The 26201-nt window shown below is 65.4% G+C and overlaps 1 protein-coding gene across 6 annotated transcripts in view; it reads left to right on the top strand.

Moving 5' to 3' along the window:
* The first annotated feature begins 1693 nt into the window (after window positions 1-1693).
* Window positions 1694-26201, top strand: part of SYT7 (synaptotagmin 7) — a 32313-nt gene continuing 7805 nt past the window's right edge. The window contains exons 1-7 of one of the 6 annotated variants that reach the window (XM_042785418.1): window positions 1694-1941; window positions 13683-13786; window positions 16037-16116; window positions 17853-17984; window positions 18576-18791; window positions 21784-22152; window positions 24397-24522. In XM_042785418.1, coding sequence (XP_042641352.1) covers window positions 1911-1941; window positions 13683-13786; window positions 16037-16116; window positions 17853-17984; window positions 18576-18791; window positions 21784-22152; window positions 24397-24522 — 1058 coding nt within the window. In that variant the 5' untranslated portion in view covers window positions 1694-1910. Of the gene's footprint in view, window positions 1942-13682; window positions 13787-16036; window positions 16117-17852; window positions 17985-18575; window positions 18792-20608; window positions 22153-24396; window positions 24523-26201 lie in introns of those variants that run through there. The other 5 variants (XM_042785420.1, XM_042785419.1, XM_042785421.1 and 2 more) reach the window with 5 other exon arrangements.

The following is a 26201-nucleotide window of genomic DNA, read 5'->3' as shown; positions in this document are numbered from 1 at the left end:
TGTGTGTCCCCCAACCCCGGCGAGCTGTGTGGTGGGGCAGCATGCCAGGATGGGCTACGAGGAGCCCGCGGCGTGAGTCAAGCGCATGAGACCGGGTCCCTTATCACCCACGCGGCCTCGCCGGAATAGGCAACGCCGAGTGCCAGCACCCCGCAGCCGGGGAAGCCCACGGCGCTGGGGTCACGCTTGCCCCCAGCTCAGTCTCATCCCTAAATCCAGTCCCTGCCAGTTCAGGGTTTCCCCTGCGGGTTCTTTTTGCGTTAAATGTTATTAAAATGAGATATGTTCTGCTTCCTTCCCCACTCAAAACCCAGCCTGTGGGCAAGGAAAGCTGATGTTTAGCCCCAAAAGCTTCTGACCCACCGCAGTGACGGTTTTCTGGCGGTTCCCAGTCCAGTATGACTCCGGAGAGCTTCCACCTGATCCCCTCCAGCCTGCAAAGTCAGGCTGGGCTCTGTCCCTCGAGGTTCCCTCAAGCCCCAGACCGTCCAGGTGAGTGTCCCAGCCCCATCGCCCCGTGCTGGGGTGGGTGTCTGACCCCCTCACCCCAGCAAAAGGAGGAAGCGGGCACAGCCCCCCCCCCAGTTCTGAGGGCAAAGCCCCCAGCTGCCATTATCCCCCCTCTGCCTCATTGCTTCTGTCCGGGGGTCACCTCCTGCACCATGTCACAGGGTCTCCTCCCACCCTGGGGACCCCCAGGCCAGCACCCTGGGGCCACGGCGGGAGGTGCAAGTGCCCGGCAGGCCCCGCTATTTGCACAACCCCCGAGTGCTCCGCAGAGCAGCTCTCCCGTTTGTTTGCTCTCCTTCTGCATCTCTCAAGCAAATGTTAACCAGGCAATAAAAGCCGGGGCAGAAATGGGCTTTGCGTGCTGGGGGAGAGATAACGGGAGCGAGCACCCGCTCCGGGATTCCGCGCCGGGTTTTCCGCCGCCCGCAGCGGCCGCCGAGCCCGCAGTGCCCCGGCAGCGGCCGCCGCGCCCCGGCCCCGGGAAAACGCGGCCTGGATTCCAGCGGAGCGGGGCAACGGGGAACCCGCAAGGGTGGCTAGAGGCGGCTGTGGCGGCGCGTGGGTGACACGGGTGGGGTGCGTGGGGTGTGCTTGGGTTCCCCCGGGAGCGCCACCGTGGGGGTGTGGGTGCGTGCGCCTGCTGTGCCCCTTGTGCCAGCCCCTGGGCTTCCCGCCTGTGCGCGCACAGTGCCCCGTGTGTGCACGTCCGTGGTGCGTGGGCGCGAGCCTGTGTGGGGTGTGTGTGCGCGCGTGCGTGCGTGCGTGTGTGTGTGTGTCCCCGCGCGCGCGTGGCCACCCACCCGCGTGAGCCGGGCGCGCGTGCGCGCGTGCGGGACTGCGGGGTGTGTCCCCGCGGGCGGCACCCCGCGCGTGTGCGTGTCCCACTCCACCACCCCCCCCACCCCCCCACACACACCCCCCCACTCAAACCCACATCCCCCCACCTCCTTTCCATGGCCGTGCCAGTGACCGTGCGTATCCCCGCGTGTAACCACCCCGCTATCCCCGCGTGTAGCCGTGACCCCCCTCTTTCTCCATTCCATGCGCAGCACCGACGCCCCCCCCCCAACCCCCCCCCCCCCCCCCCTTTTTTCCCCTCCCCTCCCCGGTGGCTGCAATTTCCTCTCCCGCCAGCAGCGAGCAGCAAGTGGCTGCTCGATCGGGGCTCCCCCCACCCGCGCCCGCACACGCACACGCAGGCAGCGGGCGGGCAGCACGGGCTCCGCGGGGCTGCCTGTCCCCGCCGCCGCATGCGGGTCCCCGCCGCCCCGCCGCCGCTTCCCGCGGCCCCCCCCGCCGCCTCCCCGCCGTGTCCCACTCTCCCCCCCCCCCCCGCCGCCGCCGTCTGATGAGCCGCGGCCCCGCCGAACCGGGCAGCCGCCGCCCCGCCGCCCGCCACCATGTACCTGCACCCGGAGGCTGCCAGCGCAGGTGAGCCCGCCGGAGCACCGGGGGGGGGGGGGGGGGGGGGAGACGACGGACACACAGACACACGGACACACGCACCCCCCCGCCTGGCCCCACCGACGGGACCGCTCCGTGCCGCCTCCTCGGGGGTCGCGGCGGTGGTTGCTCGGTCCCCCCCCGCTTCCTCCTTAGCGCCCCCCCCCCCCCCCCCCCCCCGCCGGTTGCGGCTCTACCGGAGCGGCCGGTCGGGAGTTAACGGTAGTTTGGGGAGAAAAGTCATCGCCGCCGCTTTTAAATGAGTCACCGCCCTGCAGAGCTGCCGAAGCTCGGGTGGCCCCCCCACTCGGGGACACCCCAACATCCCCACCACCACCCCGATCCAGGCAAGCCCCAGCCTCCACGCAAGCCCCTGAGCCCCTCGGGGTGAGCCCCCCCCTTCAGCATGAACCCCCCAGCCTCACTGGGTGCCAGCACCCAGACAAGCACCCAGCGGGCAGCGCATCACCCCCACCCCTCATCGCTCGCCCCCCCTCCATCCTTTCGGGGGGGGGGATTCCCCCAACCTTGATCCCCAGCACCGTCCCACTGCATCTGCGCCTGCCCCAGGGTGGGCGACTGGGGAAGGGGCTTTCGCCGGCGCCGTTTTGCTGAGCTCATGCTCCGAAAGCATCAGGCGGCCCCGAATCTGGGACGATGCCGGGGAGGTTTTGGGCTTGCGGCCGCCCGGTGCGGGCTACCGGAGCTACCGGGGCGGAGGGGAAAAGATGCTGCCGGTGCGACGCGGTTCACCGGGGCCTGGCACCACCTTCACCGGCCGTGTCCCGGGGAGCAGCCGCCGGCGGACAGAAGGACAGCGTGTCCTGCGGTGGCGTGGGGACGTGCCGGCGGGGAGAGCGGGGCGAGCTCGGCAGAGCCAGGCCTGCGGGAGCCGGCAGGTTGGGGACCGCCACGCGCTGTCACCCGCAGCAGGTGACATCCTCGGCGGTGCCCGGGACTCGGCGGTTTCCCCACAAGAGCCGCCTCCCGAGGTGAAGTTTGCCGCCTGCCCGGTGCTTCGGTGTTCCCTCCCGCTGCAGGCCGGGGGGGCAGCTCGGGCCCGTGCCCCCGCGACCCCACAGGGATGTCCCCACGCGGCACGGCACCGCCGACCGCTTGGCCCAAGGTCACCTGGTGGGGGGGGGGGGGAGGTCGGTGGCTTGTCCCCGCCGGCAGCAGCATGGCAGAGCTGCCCTTCCCTCCCTGTACTCAACGTTTGCGCCCGTTTTTTCTCCCCTCCGAACTTCGCATCAACCCCCAGTTTGCCCCTTTGCCCCCACTGGGCATCACCAGTGGGCCACCGACGGCTGCCAGCGCCGCTCGGCCGGCTGCAAGATTTAGAGGCAAAGCCTGAGCTGCTGGGGTTTTGAGGGGATGGGGGGCAGACACCCTTTTCCCCCTCCCCAAGCCCCGTGCTCCCCGGCTGCTGGGTCTCCCATCACGTGGGACTTTTCCCACGTCACCCGCCACGGCTGTGGGGTGGTGTCCGGGGCTGGGGGGTGTTGCAATGGGGCTGGGGGTGCGTACACCTGTGCCGGCAGCTCTTGGCTGATGCCAGGATACCTTCTGCTCCAATTCCCCGTTTCCCCCGGCCCCTGCTTTGCCTCCCGTGCCGCTGCTCGGCCGCGGTCCCTCGCTGGTGGAGGCTGGGGAGGGTGCTGGCATCTCCCACCCCCACCGGCTTCAGCGAGAGCCAGGCGCTGCGAAATGATGCCTGTGTGTGTCGTGTGTGTCCCCCCCCCCCCAAAATCCCTGCCTGGAGGTGGCACCGGCTTCGTCCCCCTCCTTTGTGTCACCGGGCAGGGGGACAGCGGCTGCGACCCCCAGCACCAGCGGCATGTCATGGCAGGGGGAGAAAAAGCTGTATGGGGAAATTTGGGAAACTTTGCTGCCATCTGCACCGTGCTTTGTGCAGCCCAGGGATAGGGGGTTTGGGGGGGTCGGGGGATGAGGTGGAGCTGATGCTGGGGGCGAGGGGTCTGGTTTTGGGGTGGGAGATGCCCGAGGAGCTTGGCCTTGAGGTTGGGACAGAGCAGAGGCGCTTCCCAAAGCAGCTTCCTCTGGCTGGGTGGTTTTGCTGCGGGGGGGGGGGGGGGGGGGGGGAGGCTGCGCTGCTGGTGGGGCCATCCCTGTGTCGGGAGAGCTGTGACCGAGTACGAAGCAGAGATCGGGTCTGGAGACAAAGGTACCCTCTGTGCCACGGGGACGATGTCCCCCACGCCAGCTCCGGGACCACCGGAGCATCCTTCCTCCCCGCTGCGCTGCGAGATCCCCCCCCAACCCCCTTCCATCCCCATCCTCTCTCCGGGGAGGCGGTTGCACCCCGAATGCTTCATCTTCAGAATGCATCAAGCAGGTTTCAGGGGGGGTTCTGGGCCCTCCTGCCCCACATCCTCATCCTCGCAGGCTCCGTGCCGCGGCGGCCCCGCGGAAGGTGGTGAATCAATAACCAAGCAGCTGCCTGTTTTCCCCACACACACACACACCGTGCCGGCGGCCGTAGGAGCAGATCCCCAGGGGTTGAGATAAAACCCGAGAGCCGGGTTCAAAATGGAGCTGAAATACCCTGAGGAGTGAGGCGGGGGGGGCTTGGGGGGGGGGCTGGGGGTACGTCGGGAACGGCTTGGGAGGATGATGGGGAAAAGCGACAGGCAAGGGAAGCAGACAAAGAGCAGCGGGCTGGCCGGCCTTGCTGGGAGCCAGGCACCTGCTGCAGCCCCGCGTCCCGCACAGCACTGGCAGCTCTAGCCCCCCCACCCGCCCCAGAACCGCCCCCCCCCATCCTGCTCAGGGTTGGGGTTCACCTCCCAGCCCCTCTGCTGAGCCAGGAGTGGGCTCCAGCTTGAGGGATGCTCCTGCTCGCACCTCGGAGCATCCCCCACGGCCTCACCCTGTCCCTTTGTCCCCCAGCGCTCATGTCTGTTTCATTCGTGTGTGTCCCCCCCCCAGCAGCTCCCCTGTGGCAGTGGGGGGGGGGTGTCTGTGCAGGTGCTGACACCCCCCCACACACACACACACACACACAACCCCAGGGTCTCTCCTGCCGGCGTCCTGCCCGCTCTCACTCTCCCCCTCCCTACCCCACACCTCCAACCCATCCGTGCCCGGTGGGGACCCACGTGCAGACGCATGAACACACGTGTCCCAGAGCCCCACGCACCGCTGGGGAACACCAAGAACAAGAACTGGGGAGCAGCAGTGGGGGGGGTGGGGGTGTCCACCTGGGAGGTCTGCTTGATATCCCCCCCCCCTCCTTTCTTCCCCACGCCAAGGAGCCGGAGGCGGCTTTCCACCGCCTGATCTCGCGGCTTTTCAGCCTGTTGGCGAAGGGCGGGAGGGAGCTGGGAATGAAGACAGATGCAGATAATATCGCTGCCCCCCCCCCCCCCCCCCCGCCCCAACCCCTCCCCGGCCCCCAGGGGCTCAGCTACAATATCTATTATAGATGGATTCAGCAGGGGAAGGGCTTTCGAAGAGCCGCCAGCGGGGCCGACGTGCAGGGACTGTCTGCAGAGGCAGAGCGGCAGCGAAAGCGTCGAGGGGGGGATCAAATGGGGGGCCGGGCTTGTGATTGAGGAGGACCAGGGGGTTGGGGGGGGTGTATGGAGGGTCTGGGGTAGGCTCAGGAGGTGATGGGCCAGGTTGCGCGAAGTGGCAGGTCCTGCGTCCCTGTGGGTACCAGCCTGGTTGTGGTACGGGGGGGTGCTCTGGTTGTGAATTCGGGGTGCCCTGGGAGCACCCCATCCCCTCCTGTTGTCCCCAGGAGGCTCTGCTGGCTTGCTGCAGGAGGGAGAGGGTCACCTTGGGGGGAGTTAATGAGGTTTGAAAGGGACGCGGCCGATGGCGGTGCCGGAACCGGGGCGGTGGCGGAGGGACGGCACGGCACAGCGGTCCCATCTCCCTGCCCTCCCGAGTCGGGGGACGCTGTGGGGACAGCCCTGAGGCAGCACTTTGTGGGGCTCTGGGGACCCCCGAAACAAGGTGTGCGCAGCCCTTCCCCCTCCAGCTGGCTCTGTGGGACCTTGGTGGCTGCGGGGGGGTGGGGGCGATGGGTGACCGTCCCCACTCCTCCAGGGTCTCGGTGGGTGTCACTAGAGGATGCAGCCCAAGGTCTGCAGGATTTCCACCAGCCCCACATCCCCCAGGCGCTTGCCCACACCTCTGTGTCCCCATCTGGGGCCTTCCTCGGCCCTTTATTTCTCTCCATCTTCCCATCTGCTCTCCACCAGCCCTCCTATTCCTCCCCCAGCCCGTTGATTTGGGGGGGGGGGTTACAACCGTTGCTGAGCATCCCCTCAGCACCCAGCTCCTGTCCCCGTGGTGGCCTTCCCGCCCACGAAGCTCAGCATCGGGCGTGGGTCCCCGGCTGGCGGTGACTGGGGGGGCACTGCCTGGGGAGGGGGGTGTCAGGGAGCTGGGGGAGCACGCCGGGGCTGGGCACGGCTGCATGCAGCCTGCTCGCTCCTGTCCCCTGGGATCCTCGGGCTTTCTGCCCTCCCCCTTTTCCCGCTGTCACCCGAAGTGCCCCGGGAATGATGGAGGGCCCTGGGGCGAGAGGCTAAGTGGCGGCGGCGGCGGCGAGAGAGCTGGCGGTGCCGCTCGGCATGAGAGCTCAGCCTGCTCCTCCGTGCCTGCAGCTGCTGCCGGGAGAGGTTTCTGCACCGGGGTGAAGTGGGGCTGGGGCTGCCGCCGGGGTGGGGGTCAAAACCCTGGGGCTACAAGGGGACAGGCACGGGCAGGACTGCAGGGCTTGTGTTTTGGGGCAGAAATGACCTGGAGTAGGGGCTGAGAAGAAACCGGCCTCGCCAGGGGGTGAGGGGCATCATGAGGCTGTCGGCAGTAGGGTTTGAAATGGGGAAGGAGATGGCTGGAAACCCCACGGGATTTGTGCGTGGGGGAGAAATTCCTCAGGGGTTTGGGGGGTGTCTGGGCGCTCCTCAGGAGGAGAGATGCAGTGGGGACCACTAGGCAAGAGAAACCACATGCCTCTCCGGAAATCCTCAGCCAAAAATAGCCCAGCGTCGGGGGAAGGAGCGCCTTCACTTGCCAAATTCTCCCTCCACCACGAGTTCCTGCTTGCGGCTGCCCCGGAGGGGGTACGGGTGGCAGCCCCAACCGGTGCGAGGGGCTGGCCCGAAGCGGGGTTGTGGGGTTTGCGCTGCCACGGGGCCGGTGACGGTTGCGTGCACGTGTCGCCCGGGGCCTCGTGGCTTTGCTGAGCGGCACGTGAACGTGTCGTGCCTGCAACCGGCCGCGTACCGGAGCGGGGCAGAGGCACAGCTGCGGCGTGCCGGGAGCTGCCGGCGTGCTGGGAAGCTGCAGGCAGGGGGGTGAACCCTGCAACGCTGGTGCATCGACCATCCTCGGGGAGGGCTGTGGGGCTGATGCACAACCCTGGGGCCAATACCCAAACTGGGGGCTTGCTGCATGAAAGGAAACCTGGCTGCATGAGGGACCCGACAGTTTTTTCACGGCAAAACACCCGTCCCATCCTCCATCCCACGGGTTTCTTGCTCCGGGGCCTGAGGGACACATCCGTGTAGGTTGGGACAGGGGATGGCTGGCTGCACACAGACCCTGGGTGTTTTGGGAGGATGTCCACCCCCCTCCACCCAAAGCGTGCGTGGCAGGGACCGCCGGCCTTGGCGCGGTGTTTTCACCGAGTCCGGGTGTTTTGGCATCGCAGCATCACCGAGCACATGGGTGCTGGGGGAGAGGTGCCAGCACAGGGTGCTGCTCACTGGGTGCCTGGGGTCCCCAGCAGAGGAGGCAGCTCCACGCCCGGGCTCTTCGAGAATCCAGAGGCAAAGCCCCCGGGGCAGGCAGCTCGGCGTGGGGGAGGCAGAGACGGACAGATTGACAGCTCCGGGGGACGGACAGATGGCTGGATGGAGAAGCAGATGTGTACGAGGGATGGATGGATGGAGAGATTGATGGATGTGTTGGAGAGGGGGACGCACGGATAGACAGACAGATGCACAGATGGAGAACAGACGCCTGTTCCCTTGCCTCTCGCCCCGGGCATGCCTGGGGTGCTGAGCTGCGGTGCTGTGCTGATCCTCACCTCCCGAGGCTCATCTGACAGTGGGACGCTGGCCAGGACCCCCACCTCACTCAGAGCAGCTTGTGTCCACACAGCCCCCAGCAGCCCCCGGCCACCTCAGCCCTCCAGCTTGCCACCTCCGCAACCGCCCGGCTCTGCCTCGTGGCACGCAAAGCCTGGCTCAAAGCAGCCCCAAAATGCCCGTCGGGTTGTTTCCAAGGATGATGGCGAGGCCTCGTCCCTCCTCGGAGGTTTGGCATCCTGGCAGCCCCTCCGTGCCCAGCCCCTCTCCCCTCTGCCTGTGGCGGGGCTGTGGGTTTCACCCGCCCGTGGGCTTGCCCCGCTCCCACCCGCATTGCGCCCGGGATCCTGCACAGGAGCGAAAGCTGCAAATTCACAGCTTTTCAGCTGCAACCTAAAAATAAGAGGTTTGGGAAATATCTAGCAAATGAGTGGGAGGATGAGAAGAGGAGGAATTAATGGCCTGGCGCCAGGCAAACAGCATCTGGGAAGCCCCGGCGTGGCAACGCGGCCACCTCGCTCCCCGCCCCGTGGCCCCCCGCCATGGCCCGGCCCTCCCACGGCGCAAGGGGGATGCTCTGATGTCACGCGAGGCAGGATCAGGCCCCTTTCCCCCACTCCAGCATTGCCTTATCCCCATCGTCCCCCACTGGGGCTCAGCATCGCATCCCACCGCGGCTTGCCGGCGACGGCTGGCGGCAAAATGTGGTTTGGGGAGGGTAGGAGAAGGCGGGGGGGGGGGGGGGGGGATGTGTCGCTCGCTTGGCACCTTCTCCCATTTTTAAACACATCCCCCCCCCCTCTCCTTTCCCTGGGTGCACATCGCGTTTCCGCTGCCGGTTTGGCGAGGCTGGCACGCCGGGCGCTCTCTTCGGCGGCGGCTTGGCACGGCGGCGAAGTTTCTCTGCGTGGAGCTGTGGCGTGCCGGCTGCGGAGAGAGGCTTTGATCGCTGCTTCCAGAGAGCTCAGCAGGCAGCTGGGGCTGGGGAGGGGGGGGTTGTGTGGCGGGGGGGGCTCCACGCAGCTTTGATTTCCCCCTCCCTGGAGGTGCTTTGCGTCGATGGGGCTCGCTGCTGGGCCAGGGTGGGTGGGAGGATGCTCAGGGAGACAGGGCTGGAATAGCAAGCAGCCAGGAGGTAGACATCATGCCCACCCCTCCCTGGCTGGGCGTTTTGGGCCCTGCACCCAAAAATATGGCCCTGGGGTGCCTGTGGAGAGGTCAGCCCCCGCCTTGGTGCTGGCAGGTGTTGTCACCTTGTGCCTACCGCTCAGCCAAAGCCCTTGGCCACTTGCTGCTCCACAGAAGAGATTTCCAGGCTCTCTGTTGTGCGCAGGAACCTTTTGCTTGGAGGAGCAGCCAGGAGTGGAAACCCCCATCTGGGTGCCCTTCGTGGGTGCTTTGCCCACCCAGCTCTGCCGGGTGCTGGGGTGCTGCTCCAGGGCTGTGGTGGGGAGCTGTCGGTTCAGGTTGGGTGCTGGGATGGGCACAGGGAGACAGGGTGTCCCTGCCATGGGGACGGCGATTAGTGGGGGGGAAAAGGGGTGTAGCTGCCCGTGAGTACGAGGGTCTTGCTGTGTCGGATGCAACCGATGTCTGTCCTGGAGAGCTGAGTGTGCACAGGGCCACCGAGGTGCACGAAGGACGAAGAGATGCAAAAACACTGCGGTGTTGCAAAGCCAGCAAGCTGTGCAAAGCCACTGAGGTGCACGAAGCCACGAGGTTGTGCAAAGCCACCGAGGTGCATGAAGCCACCAAGATGTGCAGGGCCACTAAGGTGCACAAAGCCACCACAATGTGCGAAGCCACCAAGACGTGCAAAGCCACTGAGGTGCACGAAGCCACCAGGTTGTGCAAAGCCACTGAGGTGCCTGAAGTCACCACGATGTGCAGGGCCACTGAGATGCATGAAGCCACTGTGGTGCACAAAGCCACCAAGCTGTGCGGGGCCACCGAGGTGCACAAAGCCACCAGGTTGTGCAAAGCCACTGAGATGCACAAAGCCACCAGGTTGTACAAAGCCACAGAGGTACAGGAAGCCACCAAGATGTGCAAAGCCACTGAGGTGCCCAAAGCCACCAAGGTGCATGAAGCCACCAAGATTCCCAAAACCACCACGATGCACAGGGCCACTGAAGAGCACAAAGCCACCGAGAGAAGGGCCAAGGCACGTTGGGGAGGAGGTTGTGGCACCGCAGGCTGTCCCCAGGCTGGGCCACCTCCACGGGGACACCCGGCCCTGCCACAGCACCCACTCCCCGTGTCCGGGGGCTGGTGCCGGCGCTCAGCCCCGTGCCGAATCCGTTGGCATCAGCAGTTCTCACCACAGGCGTCCTCATCTCCACCGGGCCGATTTTACGGGATCTCCAGCTTACACTCTGCTTAGAGGAGAATAATCCCACTAGGATTTCTGGACCTCTCGCTCGCGCCCGGCTTGGGTTTTGAAGTGTTTCCTCCTCAGCCACCAAGGCTGGAGATTGCTCGTGCTCTGGAGGCAGCTAATCCTGCAGGAACGGCGGTTTAGGGGAGACTGTCATGCTGCCGGCCCCCTCTCCCAAGTACCCAGGGGAGTGGGGGGCTCCGAAGGGTGTGGGAGTGTTTGGCCAAGCGCTTGGGTCCTCCGTGCGAAGGTGGACGCTCACAGGAGGGTGTTTGGTATGGGAACCCTCTCCCCCCAGCGCTCCCGGCCACTGCTCACACCGCACCGTGCAAATCCCCCGCCAGAGAGCCACGGCGCTACTGAGACAGGTAATCCTCTCATCAATAACCGCCTGTAACAGTGGAATTATATCCCATCAAGACGCGTCGAATACTGATGAAAGAGATGCAGGGCCAGGCCACCTCCCTCCCCAGCCTCTGCGGCCATCCCCTGCTCCGCCGGTGGATTCAGGGGGGGGAGGCGGGGGGAGACCCAAACCCCAGCGTCCCCACGGTGCTTCAAGCCCTTGATGTCCTCAGAGGGTGGCCGCGGGGGTCTCCAGCGCACAGCGCAGCCCCTTGCTGTGCTCTTGGGATGAGGCAGGACCAGCAAAGGGCAGGTATGATTTGGGACACACACATGCATGCGGGGGGGACAGGGACTCCAGGATGGGGATGTGGGCTGTCCCCCCCAGTGCATGTGGCTGTCCCACCGCCACCGTCTCGCACGCTCCCGGCTGTATCCGCGCCGGAGATTTATGGCAAGCGGCGGGGAAAGAGGGGGTAGAGGCGGCGGTAAACAAGCGCCGCGTTTGTCACCCGCCCACGGGGCTGTGTCCCCGTAACCACCGCGGCCACCTTGTCCCCTCTGTCCCCTCGGTGTCCTCGTTCCCGGGGCCACCCACCCCATGGCACCCCCCTGCCCAGCATCCCAACTGGGAAAGCTGATGCTGCCGGGGCAGGGACCCAGGGCTGAGGATGAGCCAAGAGCTCTGCACCGCGCTTCTCTAATTAACCAGTGCTAATTGTCTGGAAAACGAGTAATTTAAATCATGCTGAGGGTGGCTGCAGCCCGGGGTGGGGGGGGGGACGACATGACAGCATCTCTCCCCCCAGCCCTGGGGGCACAGCCAGCACGGACTGAAGGACATGTGTCCCCTCCAGGAAGGGCTGGCACCCGCCTGGGGACCAGCGTGGCTGAACCTGGAGGTCACCGAGGGCTAGGAGCTGTGCCGTCAGCGAGCCCCCCCAGCATCGCGGCGTGAAGCCCCCCCACCCCACCCCTCCCACGAGTGGGCAGGTCCCCACCGGTGTAAGCGTCAGGCTCAGCGGGCGCTGCCAGGCTGGGGGCTGCGGCGACAGCGTGACACGGGGAATCAACATCCCTCACCAGCCCCTTCGGTGGCCACAGCTGGCCACCGCGCTGGATTTCTCCTCCCGAAGCAGGGCAATCCCTCATTTGTGCCATGCCTCTGCCCTCTCCGAGGATGAACTTGACCCCGCAAGGACCGAAGCATCTCTTGAAGCACCGGGCACCCCAGTCGTTAGCATCAGGGCTGCAGGCAGAAGCCAGGAGCGGGGGGTGAGCCAGCGTTTAGGGGGGACATTGGGCTCACCCCAATTCCTGCCCGGTTAGCCCATGTGCCAGACTTGAGCTGATTGGGGTCCCGCATGGCTGAGAGCTGGGTATCCCAAGGGGGGGCTGCCCCAGCCCTCCCCGCCACCGCGGCTGCTTTACATCCCCCCCAGCAGCTTATCTAGCCGGGGTTTATAAATGTTTGAAATTAAGGGCTGGTCCCAAATTCCCTCCTAGGCAACAGTTGCTAAGCGAGTTTTATACACAGGCTCCTCGTGACGAGGAGCGATGGAGCAGCCCCCCTCGCCGGGTTTGGAGGGAACACGTGTGCCGGCCGGCTGCAGGGGGTTGGCATGGCCCAGAAGCCAAGAGCCCCCCCTGCTTTATCCCCCGAAATCCCCCGGGGGTGACCTCACTACCCTCCTGCCCCCTCTATCCCGCTCTGGCAGGGGCTCAGCACCAGCCGTGCGGCTACTGAAGGGGCTTTTATAAAACTCCCCTTTCTCGCCATCATCCCCTTTGCTTCTCTTTTTCATTCCACCGGGGGCCGCAGCCGCTTTGGCACCCGTCTGCATGCCGGGGCGGGAGCTGGGTGCCGGCAGCACCGGGGATGCGGCCACGTGCCAGGGGGATGCCTGAGCCCCTGCTCCGGCCGCCTGGACCGCTCTGACTCACCCCAGCTGCTGGCAAATTTCATTACAATAACAAGGTCTGCGGGCAAATTAATTATTAACGATTATTGTTTAATATTTATACTGCAGTACAGCTACGGGTGAGCTGCTCCGGCCTCGCCACTTCCCCACCACCAGCTGTGGCTCAAACGATGGCTCGTCCCGATCCTGGGGTGCAGAGTTGGCTGCAACGGGGGCTCCTGCCAGGGGATGGGGTTGAGCTGGGTTGGGGGTCCCACCGAACCCTCCCTGCAAGACACCTTGGTTCCATATTAATCCTCCCAGGGTACCAGGGCCATTGCGCTTGCTGGCAGTGTGGCCACGAGCTTGGCGGCTGTGCCGGGGCTGCCGGGGACACCCTGTGCTGGGGAGGGGGCTGTGGGGGGTCCCTCGGGGGCTGGTGAGCGGCTTTTCCTGCCCACGGGGCTGGATGGGAGCAGGACAGAAGTGGGGTGTTGGGGAGAGATGGCTACCTGGTCCCATAACCATCCCCAGTGCCCATGGAGGGTGATGCTGGAGCAGCAGAGGGGTCTACCCCCACTTTTTGGAGTCCCCAAGGGTGTCCCCATGGCCAGGCTGGGGAACCCGCTGCCTGACCCCCTCCCCAGCGGCCCCTGCCCCCGCCAAGCACCCGCATTGCCGTTTGGGGTGAATCTGAGTGGGTTTGGCTGACCCAAAGAGGGAACTTGTATGGTACAGTGGGGTGGCTGCGGGGCACTGGTGGAAAGGGCACGGATCCAGTGAGGAAACTGGGGCCAGCTTGTCTGAAGGGGATGGGAAAAGGGAAGAGGAAGAGGTAAGGAAAAGGGGAAGAGGATGGGGCAGATGAAAGGATGGGGATGAGAAAGGGATGGGCATTAGGAAGGTGAAGAGGAAGGGATGGGGATGGGTTGGTGATTTGGAAGGGGAAGAGGAAAGGGAAGGGGAAGGGGAAGCTGTGGCCTTTGCTGTCTCCTCGCTGAGCGGTGCCTCTGTTCTGCTTCCCCCCCAACCCCCCCACAGGGGCTCCCTCCCGCGACGTCCTCCTCGTCTCAGCCATCATCACCGTCAGCCTTAGCGTCACCATCGTCCTCTGCGGGATCTGCCAGTGGTGCCAGCGCAAACTGGTAAGTGGCCCCAGTGCTGGCCGGGTGCCTGGGGTGGGGACCAGGTATGGGGTCCCCCCTCCTCCCTTCCCGGGGTCCTGGGCTGTGCTGGGACGTGGGTCCCACCCACCTTTTGCCCCTGGGTGATGGCTGGGGTGGGGGTCCTGCTGGGTGGGGGGAAATATCCGCGGGGTGCAGGGCTGGGCAGCGAGGCGGCCGGCAGGCAGAGGCAGTTTCCGAGAGTGGTTTTTGCAGCGGGTGCCGGCTGCAGCTTTTATTTCGCTCTTTAGGAGAGGTGATAATTAAATGTTTGGGCGAAACTGTTTGTGCGACATAAGGGGAAGATTCCAAAGACGTGTATATATATATTTATACATATATATTTGTGACAAGCGGTAATGATCTGGCCCCTGTCCTGCTGGGCTCACTCCTGCCTGGATGAGCCCCACGGGAAGGTGGCCAGCAGCGGGTGCTGTGAGCTGGCCCTGGCGCCTGCTGTGCCCCCCACCCCAGCACCCCCGGGGCACCCAGCTTCCCTCCCTGAGCCTCAGTGCAGCAGGAGAGCCTTTGGCTTGGGACAGCTCTCCCTCCTGCCCTGCATCCTTCCTCCTCCTCCTCCTCCTCTTCCCAGAGCAGCCTGGCACCGGGATCTGGCCGCGTGCTCGGCCACGTTTCCTTCGCCATCAGACTCAAATCTGGGTCAAGTGCTGCGATGGCAGTGGCTCTTCCCCCACAGGAGGTGCCCACCCCGGCGCTGCTGGCAGCTCCCCCCCGCGCCATGGGAAGGCAGCGCTCCCCCAGGGAGGGGAAAAGGGGGTCTGGTGGGGATGAGACAGCATGGGGGTGGTGGGAAGTGGGTGGGAAGGGGTTTCCAAACCCCGCTGGTGCCACCCTGGGAAGGGCAGGTTGGAAAAGGAGGTGGTGGAGGGTTAGGGACCGGGGAGGAGAAGGGCTGGTTGTGCTGAAGGATGAAGCTGGCAGAGAAACAAATAAGTATAAATTGGCTGGGAATAGAAAGGTGCATCCCGGCCAGACCCTCGACAGCGCACGGAGCTGGAATGGCCACGGGGGAACAGTGGCCAAACCTGCTGAGCAGCTGCCGGGCTGGCCCCCACGGCAGCCCCGGGTCGGCCAGCGCTGGGAGAGCGTGGGCCAGCAGCCACTGCCACTGTGTCCCCACAAGCCCTGTGCCACGGCCAGCTGGGGACAACGCTGAGCGCAGGGCTCAGGGCTGACTCCTGGCAGGATTAGCCCATAGGCATCCAAGGTTGGGCATCCCTGTGCCTCCAGGCAGGATTAGCCCGTGGGCATCCAAGGAGATCCAGCATCCCTGTGCCTCCAGGCAGGATTAGCCCATGGGCATCCAAGGAGGTCAGGCATCCCTGCAGCTCCCGGCAGGACGAGCCTGTGGCTGGCCAAGGACACTCGTGCTGAGGGTGCAGGGAGTCCTTGGATGCAGCACTGCCAAGGAGATGGCTCCGTGCAGAGGTGACGAGGCTGCAGAGAAAGGGAAGGGAGAAATATTCTCCGGTTCGCGGGCAGGCTGCGGGCAGGACTGGCTCCTGCACGAGGGATGCTCGCAGGTCCAGGGCCACGGTAGTGGGAGGGCTGGTCTGCAACCCCAGCCTGCTCCAGCAGCTGCTCCCATCCCACCTCGGCCTCCCCGCACCTGCGCAGAGCAGCCTCGGCTCCTAATTGTTCGCTAATTGGCGTTAATTGCGCTCTTGTCCGCCCTGGATCAGAGCAGCATGCTGAACCTGCGGTTGGAAATCGCGGTGAAGTGCCCTGATTACAAGCCCCAGTTAGGAGCGAGCGCCTGCTTCATTATCATATGGCAGCTCTTCCCTTTCGGTGGGGCAGGTGAACTCAATTAATTCAGGTTCAATTAATCCTAAGATTACCCACTCCTCCCTCAGTGAGGCCATGGAAGGGTATGCAGGCGGTGGCTGCTGCTCTGTCCTTGGGGCGATGCAGGGCATGAGCCCCCCCCTGTCCTCCACCCCCTTGGCAACGGTTCCCAGGAGCCAGGGTGGCCAGGCCAGTGTCTCCCCAGTGCCAAGGGATGAAGCTATCGGGGAATTTTGCTGCCCTGCTCGGTGGGATGGAGCCTGGTAACTGGGAGATTTTAAGGGAAAAGGGGCAAAATCCACGTCAAACCCTCTAGCTGAGGGAGGTGCAGCCCTGGCAGGTCCCATCCCCGTCCTCTGCTGCGGCGGCGCGGGGGTCTCCCTGCCACCCCCTGACCCCCCCCATCTCCTCTCCTCTCCGCAGGGTAAGCGTTACAAGACTTCCCTGGAGACTGTGGGAACTCCAGACTCCAGCCGAGGCCGCAGTGAAAAGAAAACCATCAAGTAGGTGCCAGGGTAGGGGGGGGAAGAGGGGCCAGGGAGGCTGCAGTGCTGGGAGCCTTTTTGCCCATGGGTCTGGCACGGCCGGAGCCCACTCAGCACCCTGCCCTCTGCCACACGCTGTTCCCCCAGGCGTGGGTGCCCTGCCCATGTGAGGACATGTGCCGGATGGGTGCCGTCCCCATCAGAAGCAGGGAGGTCCCTTTTTGGGGACAGAGGTGGCCGTCCCTCTGCTCCTCTGTGCCCAGCCCGGCCCTGGCAGAGGGAGTTTGGCAGCAGCTGCTTGCCCAGATCCATCCCAGGGGCAATCTGGGGAGACCGAGTGATGGTCCCCACCATCGTGCCAAATCATCGCCTGCAGGATGAGATGGACCCCCCCCAGTCAGGGCAGAGGTGTCCCCAAGTCACCCAACCCCAGTGGGAGAGGGGTTCTGGGAGACCTGGAGAGCTTTTGGTGGGTCTGTCCAGCACCCTTGGGTGCCTATCCTGGCTCACCCACTGAGCTGTAGGCATGAGTGGATGGAGCCGTGGGGACCTCGGGGTGCTGTGGGTATCCCCAGGGATGCCCGGGATGTGGGGCCAGCAGAGCCTGAGCCCTGCCCCGCTGATGGAGCCCTCGCTGCCCACGCCCCGGTACGGCTCTGCGGACCACGAGCACCAGGGGACGTGGTGGGGAAAGGAGAAAGGATCTGAGGGATCTCACAGCGGTGGGTTAGCAGCCAGTGGGGGGCTCTCCTGGGCACTCCAGCTCCAACTCTGCCCCCCGCACCCCCCTGGCACCCCCCAGGGCTCTTGCGAGGAGCCAAGGCTGGACCACAGGGATGGAAATAGCCCCTGCCTGGAGTAAAGCTATTGCAAACCTCCTCCCTTGGCTGGCCTGGCCTCCTGCTCAGGGTGTTTTTGGGGTGCGGGCATCTGGGGCTACCTTGGGCACCCCTCTGCCTGGGCACAGCGTGGTGAGCTGCTCCTGGCCGCAGGACTGGATGGGGAGGCGCATCCCCTCAAGGCAGGACAGCACACGGGGCTCTGCCTCCCCAGCTCTGGCAGGGTCTGTGCAGCCGGAGTCGCTGCCGGGCATTGCTGAGGGGTGTCAGGGCGGCCTTTTGGGTCCCCCAGTGCCAGTGGGGAGCTGCTGGGCTCCACAGCCCCCAGCCCGCAGCTCAGGCCGGGCAACGAGGCGTCGCAGGTGACTTGCCGGAGCCGGGAGGTTCAGGTTGCGTGCCGGCAGCGAGCTGGTTCGGCAGGAGGGGACCCGGAGGGGTCTCCAACACGCAGCGGCGTCACGGTTAACCAAGCAGCGTGCGCTTCCAGGACCCGGCTGCTGACGACCCACAGACACGCGTGACGACGACCCACAGACATGTGTGATGACAACCCACAGACACGCGTGCTGGGGACGCACAGACATGCGTGCTGGGGACACCGCGCCGGCACCGCACTCGCCAGCACCTCTCTAACCCCACACCACCCTTCTCTCCTTCCCAGCTGGCCAAGCCACCCGCTCCTGTCTCTCCGCAGCTCTGCCCTGCTCCATCCATCCATCCCTCTGTCCGTCTGTCTCTGTGTGTGTGTGTGTGTGTGTTGGTGTCCGAGGGGTGGGCGGCCGCGCGCCCCGTCTCTCTCCGCAGGATCCCAGCGCTCCGGGGGCGGAGGGCTGCTTTTCCTCCCTTCTCGCAGGAATTCAGCTTCTCTCTCTTGTATTTCCCTTTTCTTTCTCCCCTGGTCTCCGGCCGCTGTAGCGATCTAGACAGAGACTTTTGGAATAACAATGACAACACAGTGCAGCAGAAATGGAGCTCCTACCCTCCCAAGGAGTTTATACTAAACATTTCACCTTACGCCCCGTACGGTGATCCGCGGCTTTCCCTCAAGTGAGTCTCTCCTTACCGGGTTTGCTCCATGTAGTGAGTATATGGGCAGCACCCACTCGCCTTCCTCCTCCTCCTCCTCCTCCTCCCCAGACTCCCTGCACGCCACCCCATGGGCAGCCCCATGGAGACGAGCAACCCCTCCTTCCCGCTCCCCCGGGGGGACAGCCGGTGGGTGTCCCCCCTCCCCGTGTGTGTGTGTGTGTCCCAAAAACGCGGTGGCGCAGGATGGGGTTGCACGTTGGGGGCACCCCCTCGGCGCAGGGGACGGGTTCCCCCCGGGGCTGGGCTGCCGGCGAGCGGGACCCCTCACCCTGACCCTCGCCCTCCTCCCCGTTTTATTTTGGATGGTTTTGCCGAGGCCCCCGCGCACCCCCCCGCCGGCCAGGACCCCTTTTTCTTTTGCAGTGCTGATGTCTCTCTTTCTCTCTCTCTCTGTCTGTCCGTCTCTTGTCCGTCTGTCCCCCTCTGGCTCTCCCCCCCTCTCCTCACCCTTACCAAACGGCTCCCCTCCCTTCCTTCCACATCCGTCCGTCTGTCCGTCCGGCTCCCTTCATGTCTATCTGGGGGGGTCTGGCCGCCGGCCCGGCCCAGTGGCTCTCTGTTATCAGGGGCCAAGCTGACGGCGTCGGCCGCCGCGGGGTTGGCAGGGGAACGCGACGGCCGCCCCGGGGAGAAGCAGCGGCTCGGCGAGGACGGCCTGAGGAGCAGCGTCTCTGCCCACAGCGAGCCCGGCACGGGGAAAGCGGCGCGAGGCCGCTGGCACACGGTGCAGAGCCACTTGGCCGCAGGGAAGCTCAGCCTGTCCAAGTGAGTGAGCACGCACGGGCTGGCACAGCACCTCGCCACCCCCCCTAAACCACCCCCTTCACCCCCCCACCCCCCCAAAAAAAAAACCAGTGTGCCTGGGCACCCGTTCCCCTCCGCGGGCTGCGCTTGGATGGGGGCCATCGAAACATAGCCCACCGCTCAAGGAGGCTGCCCAAGCCCCCGGCGGTGTTTTGGCTTGGGGGGAGCAGAGGAAGGGGCTGCGGGGCTCAAGCCGCAGCCGGGCAGGAGGAGCACCTTTGGGTGCTGTGCCCGGCACGTTCCCAGCTTCGCCCGGTGCCGGTGGGAAGTGGGTTGGCATCCCTGGTGAGGCTCGCCGGTGAGCATCTTGGTGATGGTCCAAAGGCAGGAGCTGCTCTCCCGCATCCCCATCGCCGGGCTCTTCCCTCCGCGGCGCTCCCCTGACCCGCGGCACAGCCGTGAGACCCAGCGCCTCGCTTGCGGCTCTACCACCCAATAACGGGGGGAGAACTGGGGGAAATCAGCGGTTTATCAGGTTTAAGGGAAAACCAGATCTTTGGCACACTCTGCAGGGCTCGTAGCCTGGGCGGGCTTGGTGGGGACGGTCTCAGTGAGACCCTCCGCTGCCAGCAGAGACCGTAGCTCTGGAAAGGGAGCTGGCGATGATTTAGCTGGCTGTGGGCTCCATCCTACGTTTCTGGTCTCTGCTCCGGTTCCCCGTGCTGGGACGTAGCCGCCTCCAATTACACAGCATCCTCAGAGATGCCAGGTGATGGCAAATGCACTTCCCAGGGCTGGTGTGCCTCATCCCCGCTGCTTCTTCCAGCCTTGTTGGCGGGGAGAAAACCTTTTCAAAAGAGAAAGGCCAGTCCTGCCGCCTGGGACAAATCCCAAATGCCCCAAAGCCCCAAAGATTGGTGTGTGTCCCCCGAGTTTGGAGCTGTGGCCACCCCTTTGGCGTGAGGCTGGTGTCGTCCAGCTCGGGTGCTGGGAGGAAGAGGGGCAGGCTGCGCAGCCTTCGGCCATACTCAGTCTCAGCGGCGAAGCGAAACCCGCGCTCCTCCGGCAGGATGTGCGAGGGCCGGCTAGGAAAAAGACATCGTGTGGCTTTCGTGCTGAGAGCCAAGCATCTCTGCTCCCGGTGGCAGCCGTGCCGTGGGAACGGGCTCCACTGGCCTGGCTGGGAGTTTCAGATCCCAGAGGAGCCGGACAGACAGACGGACAGCCAGACGCTGCCGCGCTCTGGGCCGGGGCAGGCGGCGTGGGCAGAGTTAAGGGGATTTGAAGGTGGCGGCAAAGCATCCGTCCTTTCAGTATCTCTTTTGCGCAGAGCATTCGGGTTTGGGGGTACTGGGGGGGGGGGGTTGTGCCGGGGGTCTGGCTGCTGTACCCCTCCCCTGGTTGTGGGGGCACCCAGCGGGCACGGCGGGGTGTGTGGCAGGGCGTGCTGCCGCGCCGGCACGGTGCTGGCAGGAGCTCGCGCCTCCAGCTGGCGCCGGGCCGAGAGGAGCCAGATTTAGTTTCCTGTGACTGAGAGGTTGTAAATTGAACTAATTTAGGATTTGATAGGAAAGCGAAAGGAGGTCGGCGGCAGGCGCCGGAGCGGAGGGGGGGGGGGGACGGCGCAGTAGCCAGGCAGTGCCCCGCGTGCCTTCGGCTTCGGCCGTGGGGCCGAATCCATCCCAGCTCTCCACTCCTCTCAACCTCCCTCCCTCCTCCCTCTCTTTCTCTCACCTTTCGCTCTTTCTTCACCTCTTTTTTTTTTTTGTTTGTTTGTTTTCTGTTTTGTTTTGGTTTTTTTAAGCTATTTATCCTTTCCCCCTCCCTCTCTGTCCCCCTGCTGCTGGCAATGCACGACGGCACAGCTTCGCCACGCAGTTTCAGCCGGCACCCCGGCAGCACAGGGACCGGGGTAAGGTCGGCGGCTGCTGCTGAAGGCGACTTCTTGGTGCCAGGCAGGGCGGTGGTCCTGGAAGGGGGGGACCCTTCCCTCGTGCATCAAGGACCCCCAGGAGCTTTTTGCCAGGCTGGCTGGACCCCCCTGGTCTTGCGGCCACCAGCTTTGCAGGCTGCTGTGGCCACCAGCGCCGTGCCCGGGGCTCCTGCCCGGCTGCATGGGCCGTGCCACGCATGTGCTGCTGCTGCCGCGGCGCAGGGCCGGCTGCATGGCCAGCGATGGGCACCGCCGCTTCCCCCGTCGGCATCTCGCCTGCTCTCCCCTCTCCACCGGCTAGATGAAGCCCGTCTGCCCGCCACCGGGCTCCTCTGCTCTCCCTGTCCCACCCAGGCCGTACCCGTATCACCCCCATCCCACAATTCGGGGGGGCTGGGAGCGTGGCCGGACTCCCACCGCAGCGGGGTCCCTCTCCACTGGCAGCCTGGCTTGGCTCTGGGGACACCTGGCTTGCTGGCATGCCACAATTCCGGGGGTGGGGGCGAAGCAGGGGGGGGGCTCACCTCCCCCAGCGCTGTGGGAGCCCCCAGCCGGCATGACCCCGCAAGACAGGGGGATGCTGAGACCCAGCAGCGAGGGTGCTGGCGGCTGGGTGCTGGGCTGGGAGGGACGGGGACGGGGACGGGCTGGCTGGCAGCACGTGAGCGGGCGCCGGGGGGATTCGCCTTCATGCAGCAGCCTAATTAGCTCGCAGACGAGGTCGGCCAACGCGCTGGGAAGGCACCGGCTGCCTGGCAGCCGCGGGAGCGGGAGGGCACCCAACCGGCCGGGTGCTGCGGTGCCGTGGCCGAGCCCCTTCCCCACCCACCCCAGCACCCTGGGACGGCGCCCGGGAGGCAGGACGGGCGAGATGGTGGCAGCACGAGAACCCCGTGCCGCCGGCGAGGCCGAGCCGGGGCCGAGAGGCAGAGGAACCGGTCGCTGCATCCGCTGGCCCCTGCCGGAGCGCTCCCTGCGCTGGGGCATCTTCTCTCTAACTCTCTTCTTTTCCTTCCTCCAATTTTGCCCCTTCACCTTCTTCTCCTTTCTCTCCTCTCCTCTGCCCTTCCTCTCCCTAAGTTTCGAGGACTCCACCTTGTCCACAGCCACTACCCTTGAGTATATCCCCACCTCAGCAGGCGACCCCAAATGCCAGAGGCCCCGCACGCTCATGCGCCAGCAAAGTCTGCAGCAGCCCCTCAGCCAGCACCACCGCGCCAACCACAGCCAGCCCACCACCAGCCAGAGCCTGGGCCACCTCCAGGCCCACAGCGGCTCCTCCGCCAGCGCCGGCAACCCCCGGGGCTCCCGCGGTGGCCAGGCGCGCCAGGGCATCGCCGCCGGCTCCAAGCATCGGACGGCTGGCGGCCGGAGCCGCTCCAATCCCGGCAGCTGGGACCATGTGGTGGGGCAAATCCGCAACCGCGGCTTGGACATGAAGTCCTTCCTGTAAGTGTGCGCTGCTCTCGGCTCTCTCCATCGCTCCCCTCTCTCCTCTCTCCCCGGCTCTCTCCTCTGCTCTCTCCATCACTCCTTTGCTCTCCAATCGCGCTCTCCATCACTCTCTCTGCTCTTTCCTCCTCTCTCCTATCTCCACTCTCCTCTCTTCTCTCCTCTCTCCTATTCTCTGTCCTTGGCTCTCTCCAGCGCTGTCTCTTCTCTCTCTATCACTTTCCTCTGCTCTCTCCTCTGCTTTTTCTATCACTCTTTCCATCACTGACTCTCCTCTGCTCTCTCCATCACTCTCACTTCTCTCTCCTCGGCTCTCTCCTCGGCTCTGTCCATCACTCTCTCCATCACTCTCACTTCTCTCTCCTCGGCTCTGTCCATCACTCTCTCCATCACTCTCACTTCTCTCTCCTCGGCTCTCTCCTCGGCTCTGTCCATCACTCTCTCCATCACTCTCACTTCTCTCTCCTCGGCTCTCTCCTCGGCTCTCTCCTCGGCTCTCTCCTCGGCTCTCTCCTCGGCTCTCTCCATTGCTCTCTCTGCTCTCTCCACCGCTCTCTCTGTTCTCTCTTCCACTGGCCCCGGCATGGTCACTCATCTGGCACCACCTTGGGGAAATGCTGCCCATGGCCGGCAGGAAGAACCGGGTCCCCTCCGGCCCCCTCACAGGGAGCAGGGGCAGCTCAACCAGCCGAGGGCTCAGGGAAGGGTCTCACTCACTCCCCCGTGGCTTTGCCGCAGAACACCGGCTGCTCCGGGTGCTCAGGTCCCCTTTGGTCCCCAGGCAGAGCAGGAATGTTCCAGCCCACGGGATGGTGGTCCCCAGGGAGTGACATTTCTCCAAGGAGGAAGGCAGGGCGGGGGGCGGGGGGGACACAGCCACGCTGGCAGTGGCCCCCGTGCAGGGGTGACCGTCTGTTTGTCCCCGATATCTCTGCCTGTCAGGCTGCCTTCCGCCCGGGCTGGGAGCCGCAGAGGCAGCCTGCTCAGAGCTGCCGGAGCCGTGTGATCTTTAATCTGGCTTAACCCTATCTCCCGGATCAGCGCCGGCTTTCAAACCTCAAGCGCCGAGGACTAATCTGAGTCCCGCGCTGCCACCATCTCTCGGCACATGACATTGTCACTCCTCCGTAGAGCCGGTCCCCCCCACTGGCCTCCATCCTCCTTGGGGTCCTCTCACTCCCCCCGCCCCCATCTCCATTTGCACCCCAGCACCCCAGGAGAGGGGATGCTGAGGTCCCAGCTGTGCTTCTCACAGGCTGGTGGTGCTGGGGTGAGTGCACAGGGCGAGGGCAGGGAGGGACAGGCCTGATCCTGCCCTTGCGTGAGTCAGCGCAGCACCTTCTGCACCAGGGTTTGGTGGGAAAGGTCTGGAGAGACACAAATTTGGCTACCCACCCTTTTGCTGCCCTCAAGCAGCCCTAGAGAGAGGGTAGAACTTCCCTCCAGGCGGGCAGGGGTACTCCAAGTCCCCAGCTCTGGCACTGACCCCCCCTCCTCACCGCCAGCCCCCCTCGGCTCTGCCCGCCCAGCACCGTGCCGGCTCTGCCCTCTCCCACTGAGAGGTTCCTCCGTTCGCCGGCTTCCCGATGTTGAGCTGCGGCTCATTAGCCATCCCGAGGGTCACGTTCCTCCCTGTTTACCCAGCATTGACACTGGTTCCAGTCTTAATTGGCTGGAGGGGGGTTGGGGTGCGCAGGAGCCACAGAGCCAGGACGTGCCGAGCCAGCGCTCCGTTTCCCCACGGAGGAGCCGCTGCCATTTACCGTTGCCGCTTTCTGAAGCCATTAACTTTGCTTTTGCTCTTTACTCCGTTTACCCTCCCGCCTGCCTCCCCGGCGCCACAACGTAAATGCGGTTACAGGCCCTGGGGAGGCTGCGCCAGCGGCACCAGCGCCGGTCCAAAGAGCCTCGGCCGTGGCACCGCCATCTCCTCCAAGGAAGGATGCTGGGATCTCACTCCCCTCATTGTCCCTTGTCCCCAGCCCCTCTGGGCACCTTCTCCCCCCTCTTCGGCAGGACCACGGCATCCTCCCCGCCCACGCTGGTGGAGGAGCGCGGTGACGGAGGTACCCACACGTGCCAGGGCTCCCTGGAGCTGACACCTTTTTCCCCACAGAGCTGGGGTCCCCTCACCTTCGGGGGACTGCGGGGTGCCACTGCTCCTGCCTGTTCCCTGCCTGATGCTGTGTTCTCCTCTCTCTTTCTCTCTCTCTCCCGCTGCCCGCGGGGCTGCCTGGGCAGGGAAGGCCGGATGGTGGTGTTATCCCTGGTTTTGGGACTCTCAGAGCAAGATGACTTTGCCAATATCCCCGACCTGCAACCTGCTGGGACGCAGCCGAACCAGCCGAACGCTCAGGGGGACAAGAGGTATGAGCGAGGACGAGGGCAGGTCCCGCAGGAGGAGGAGACGAGGGCCTCACCCAGGGTGGAGGAGGAGGAGGAGGAGGAGGCTGGCCTCGTGGAGCGCGAAGGTTGGAGCGGCACAGGGTGGCCCAGCGGGCACGGTGACATCTGCAGCTCTCCCCCCGGTTCTGCCACCGGAACAGCAGCACCGAGAGGACAACCCCCCCCTCCCCATCCCCTCCCAGCCCTTCTTCCTCCCTCCCTGCCATCCCCCAGCCACTATCCCCCCCCCAACCCTGGCTGCATGCTGGGGGGGGGACACACGCTCGGGAGCGGGGCGCAGGGCAGGGGAGATCCCCTATGCTGGGAGGAGAATGGGGTGCAAGGGGGATCCCCCCCGCCTCCCCGATGACTGAGCCGCATCCCACCCCAACGCGTGTCTCGTGCACCGGCGCTGCTGTCACCTCCAGCCCAGCGCGGGGACATGGGGACATCCCTGCGGTGGCATGTCCTCAGCCCTTGCTCGAGCCCCGAGGCTGATCGGAGCCACAGGTTTTGGGACACACCCACACACCCCCACACACACACCCCCTTTTTCTCCTCCAAGCAAGCTGCTTGGCAGTGCGGCACAGCCCCTCGCCTCCGGCTGCTCCCCGCTGCCTTCCCGGGGTGCCGGGGGCTCAGCACCGCATCCAGCACCGGCCCCAGTGCCCAGCTGGATCCCAGTCACAGCCACTGGTGAGGGCTGGCAGGAGCAGAGGGGCTCCGCACGGCCGGGAGCGGGTGTTAAGCCCCTCCGGAGCGGGGAGGAGGTGTGAAGCCGGCGGGCGCTGCCTCCCCGTGTGCTCGGCGTGTTAATGAACTGGCACCGTTCTCGCTCACTGGCTATTTTTACCCTGCTCGGCTTAGTTTCGCTCCATCTTTTAGCACTTCCCTCCCCGGCGTCGCGCTGAGCAGCCGGTCCCTGCCAGGAGCACCGGTCGCCGTGCCATACCGTGCCAGGCGAGGGGACGGGGGACACCGGGTGCTGGGCATAATTGGGGTGGGGGGGTGGCTGTGTCGTAGCAAAACCCCGCTCCCTGCTTCCCCCCCCTGCCAGCTCGCTGGTCCAAAAAAACCACCCTGACACACGCATGGCCTCCCCGCCTCCATCTCCCCCCTGCTCCCCGTCCCCTCGGGCCCTGCAGGTTTGGGGGGGGGGGGTTCGGCCGGCGGAGGGGGTCAGGCTCCAGCCCCGCTCCGCTCTCGCCTGCCCACCCGGTGCTGCCAACCGCCCGCTCTTCTGCCTCGAATTGTCTCCTCCATCCCCTGTTTCTCAGCTTCTTCCTTCCAGCCCGTCCCCAGCGGTTCCAGCCCGACTCCTCAGCGTGTCTCCTGTCCCGGCGACTACCCACTGTCCGTCCGTCCATCCGCCCCGCTCCTCTCTCCCCCTTCCCTCCCAGCAGGCCGGCGGTGGACGACGCTGCTCTTCCTTTCTCTTGCTCTTTCCCACTCTCTTTCTCTCTCTTGCTGTCCGTGACCTTCGCCGGTCTGCACCACCGCCCCGGCACCCACGGCTCCACCGGCACCTTCTCGCCCAGCGGTCCCCACCGCCAGCTCCTCCGCTTTCATTTTCGCTCTGGTTTTAACCTGAATTTGCCTCCCCAGCTACCCTCAGGCTCTCCGATCCTTCCTGGCTACCATCCCACCGGGGCGGGCGAGCC

The sequence above is a fragment of the Tyto alba genome, unplaced genomic scaffold, assembly GCF_018691265.1.
Source record: "Tyto alba isolate M040663 unplaced genomic scaffold, T.alba_DEE_v4.0 Super-Scaffold_8, whole genome shotgun sequence".
NCBI classification, from domain to species: Eukaryota; Metazoa; Chordata; class Aves; order Strigiformes; family Tytonidae; genus Tyto; species Tyto alba.
Note: the sequence above shows the minus strand (reverse complement) of the source record. Positions and strands in the feature narration are given on the sequence as shown.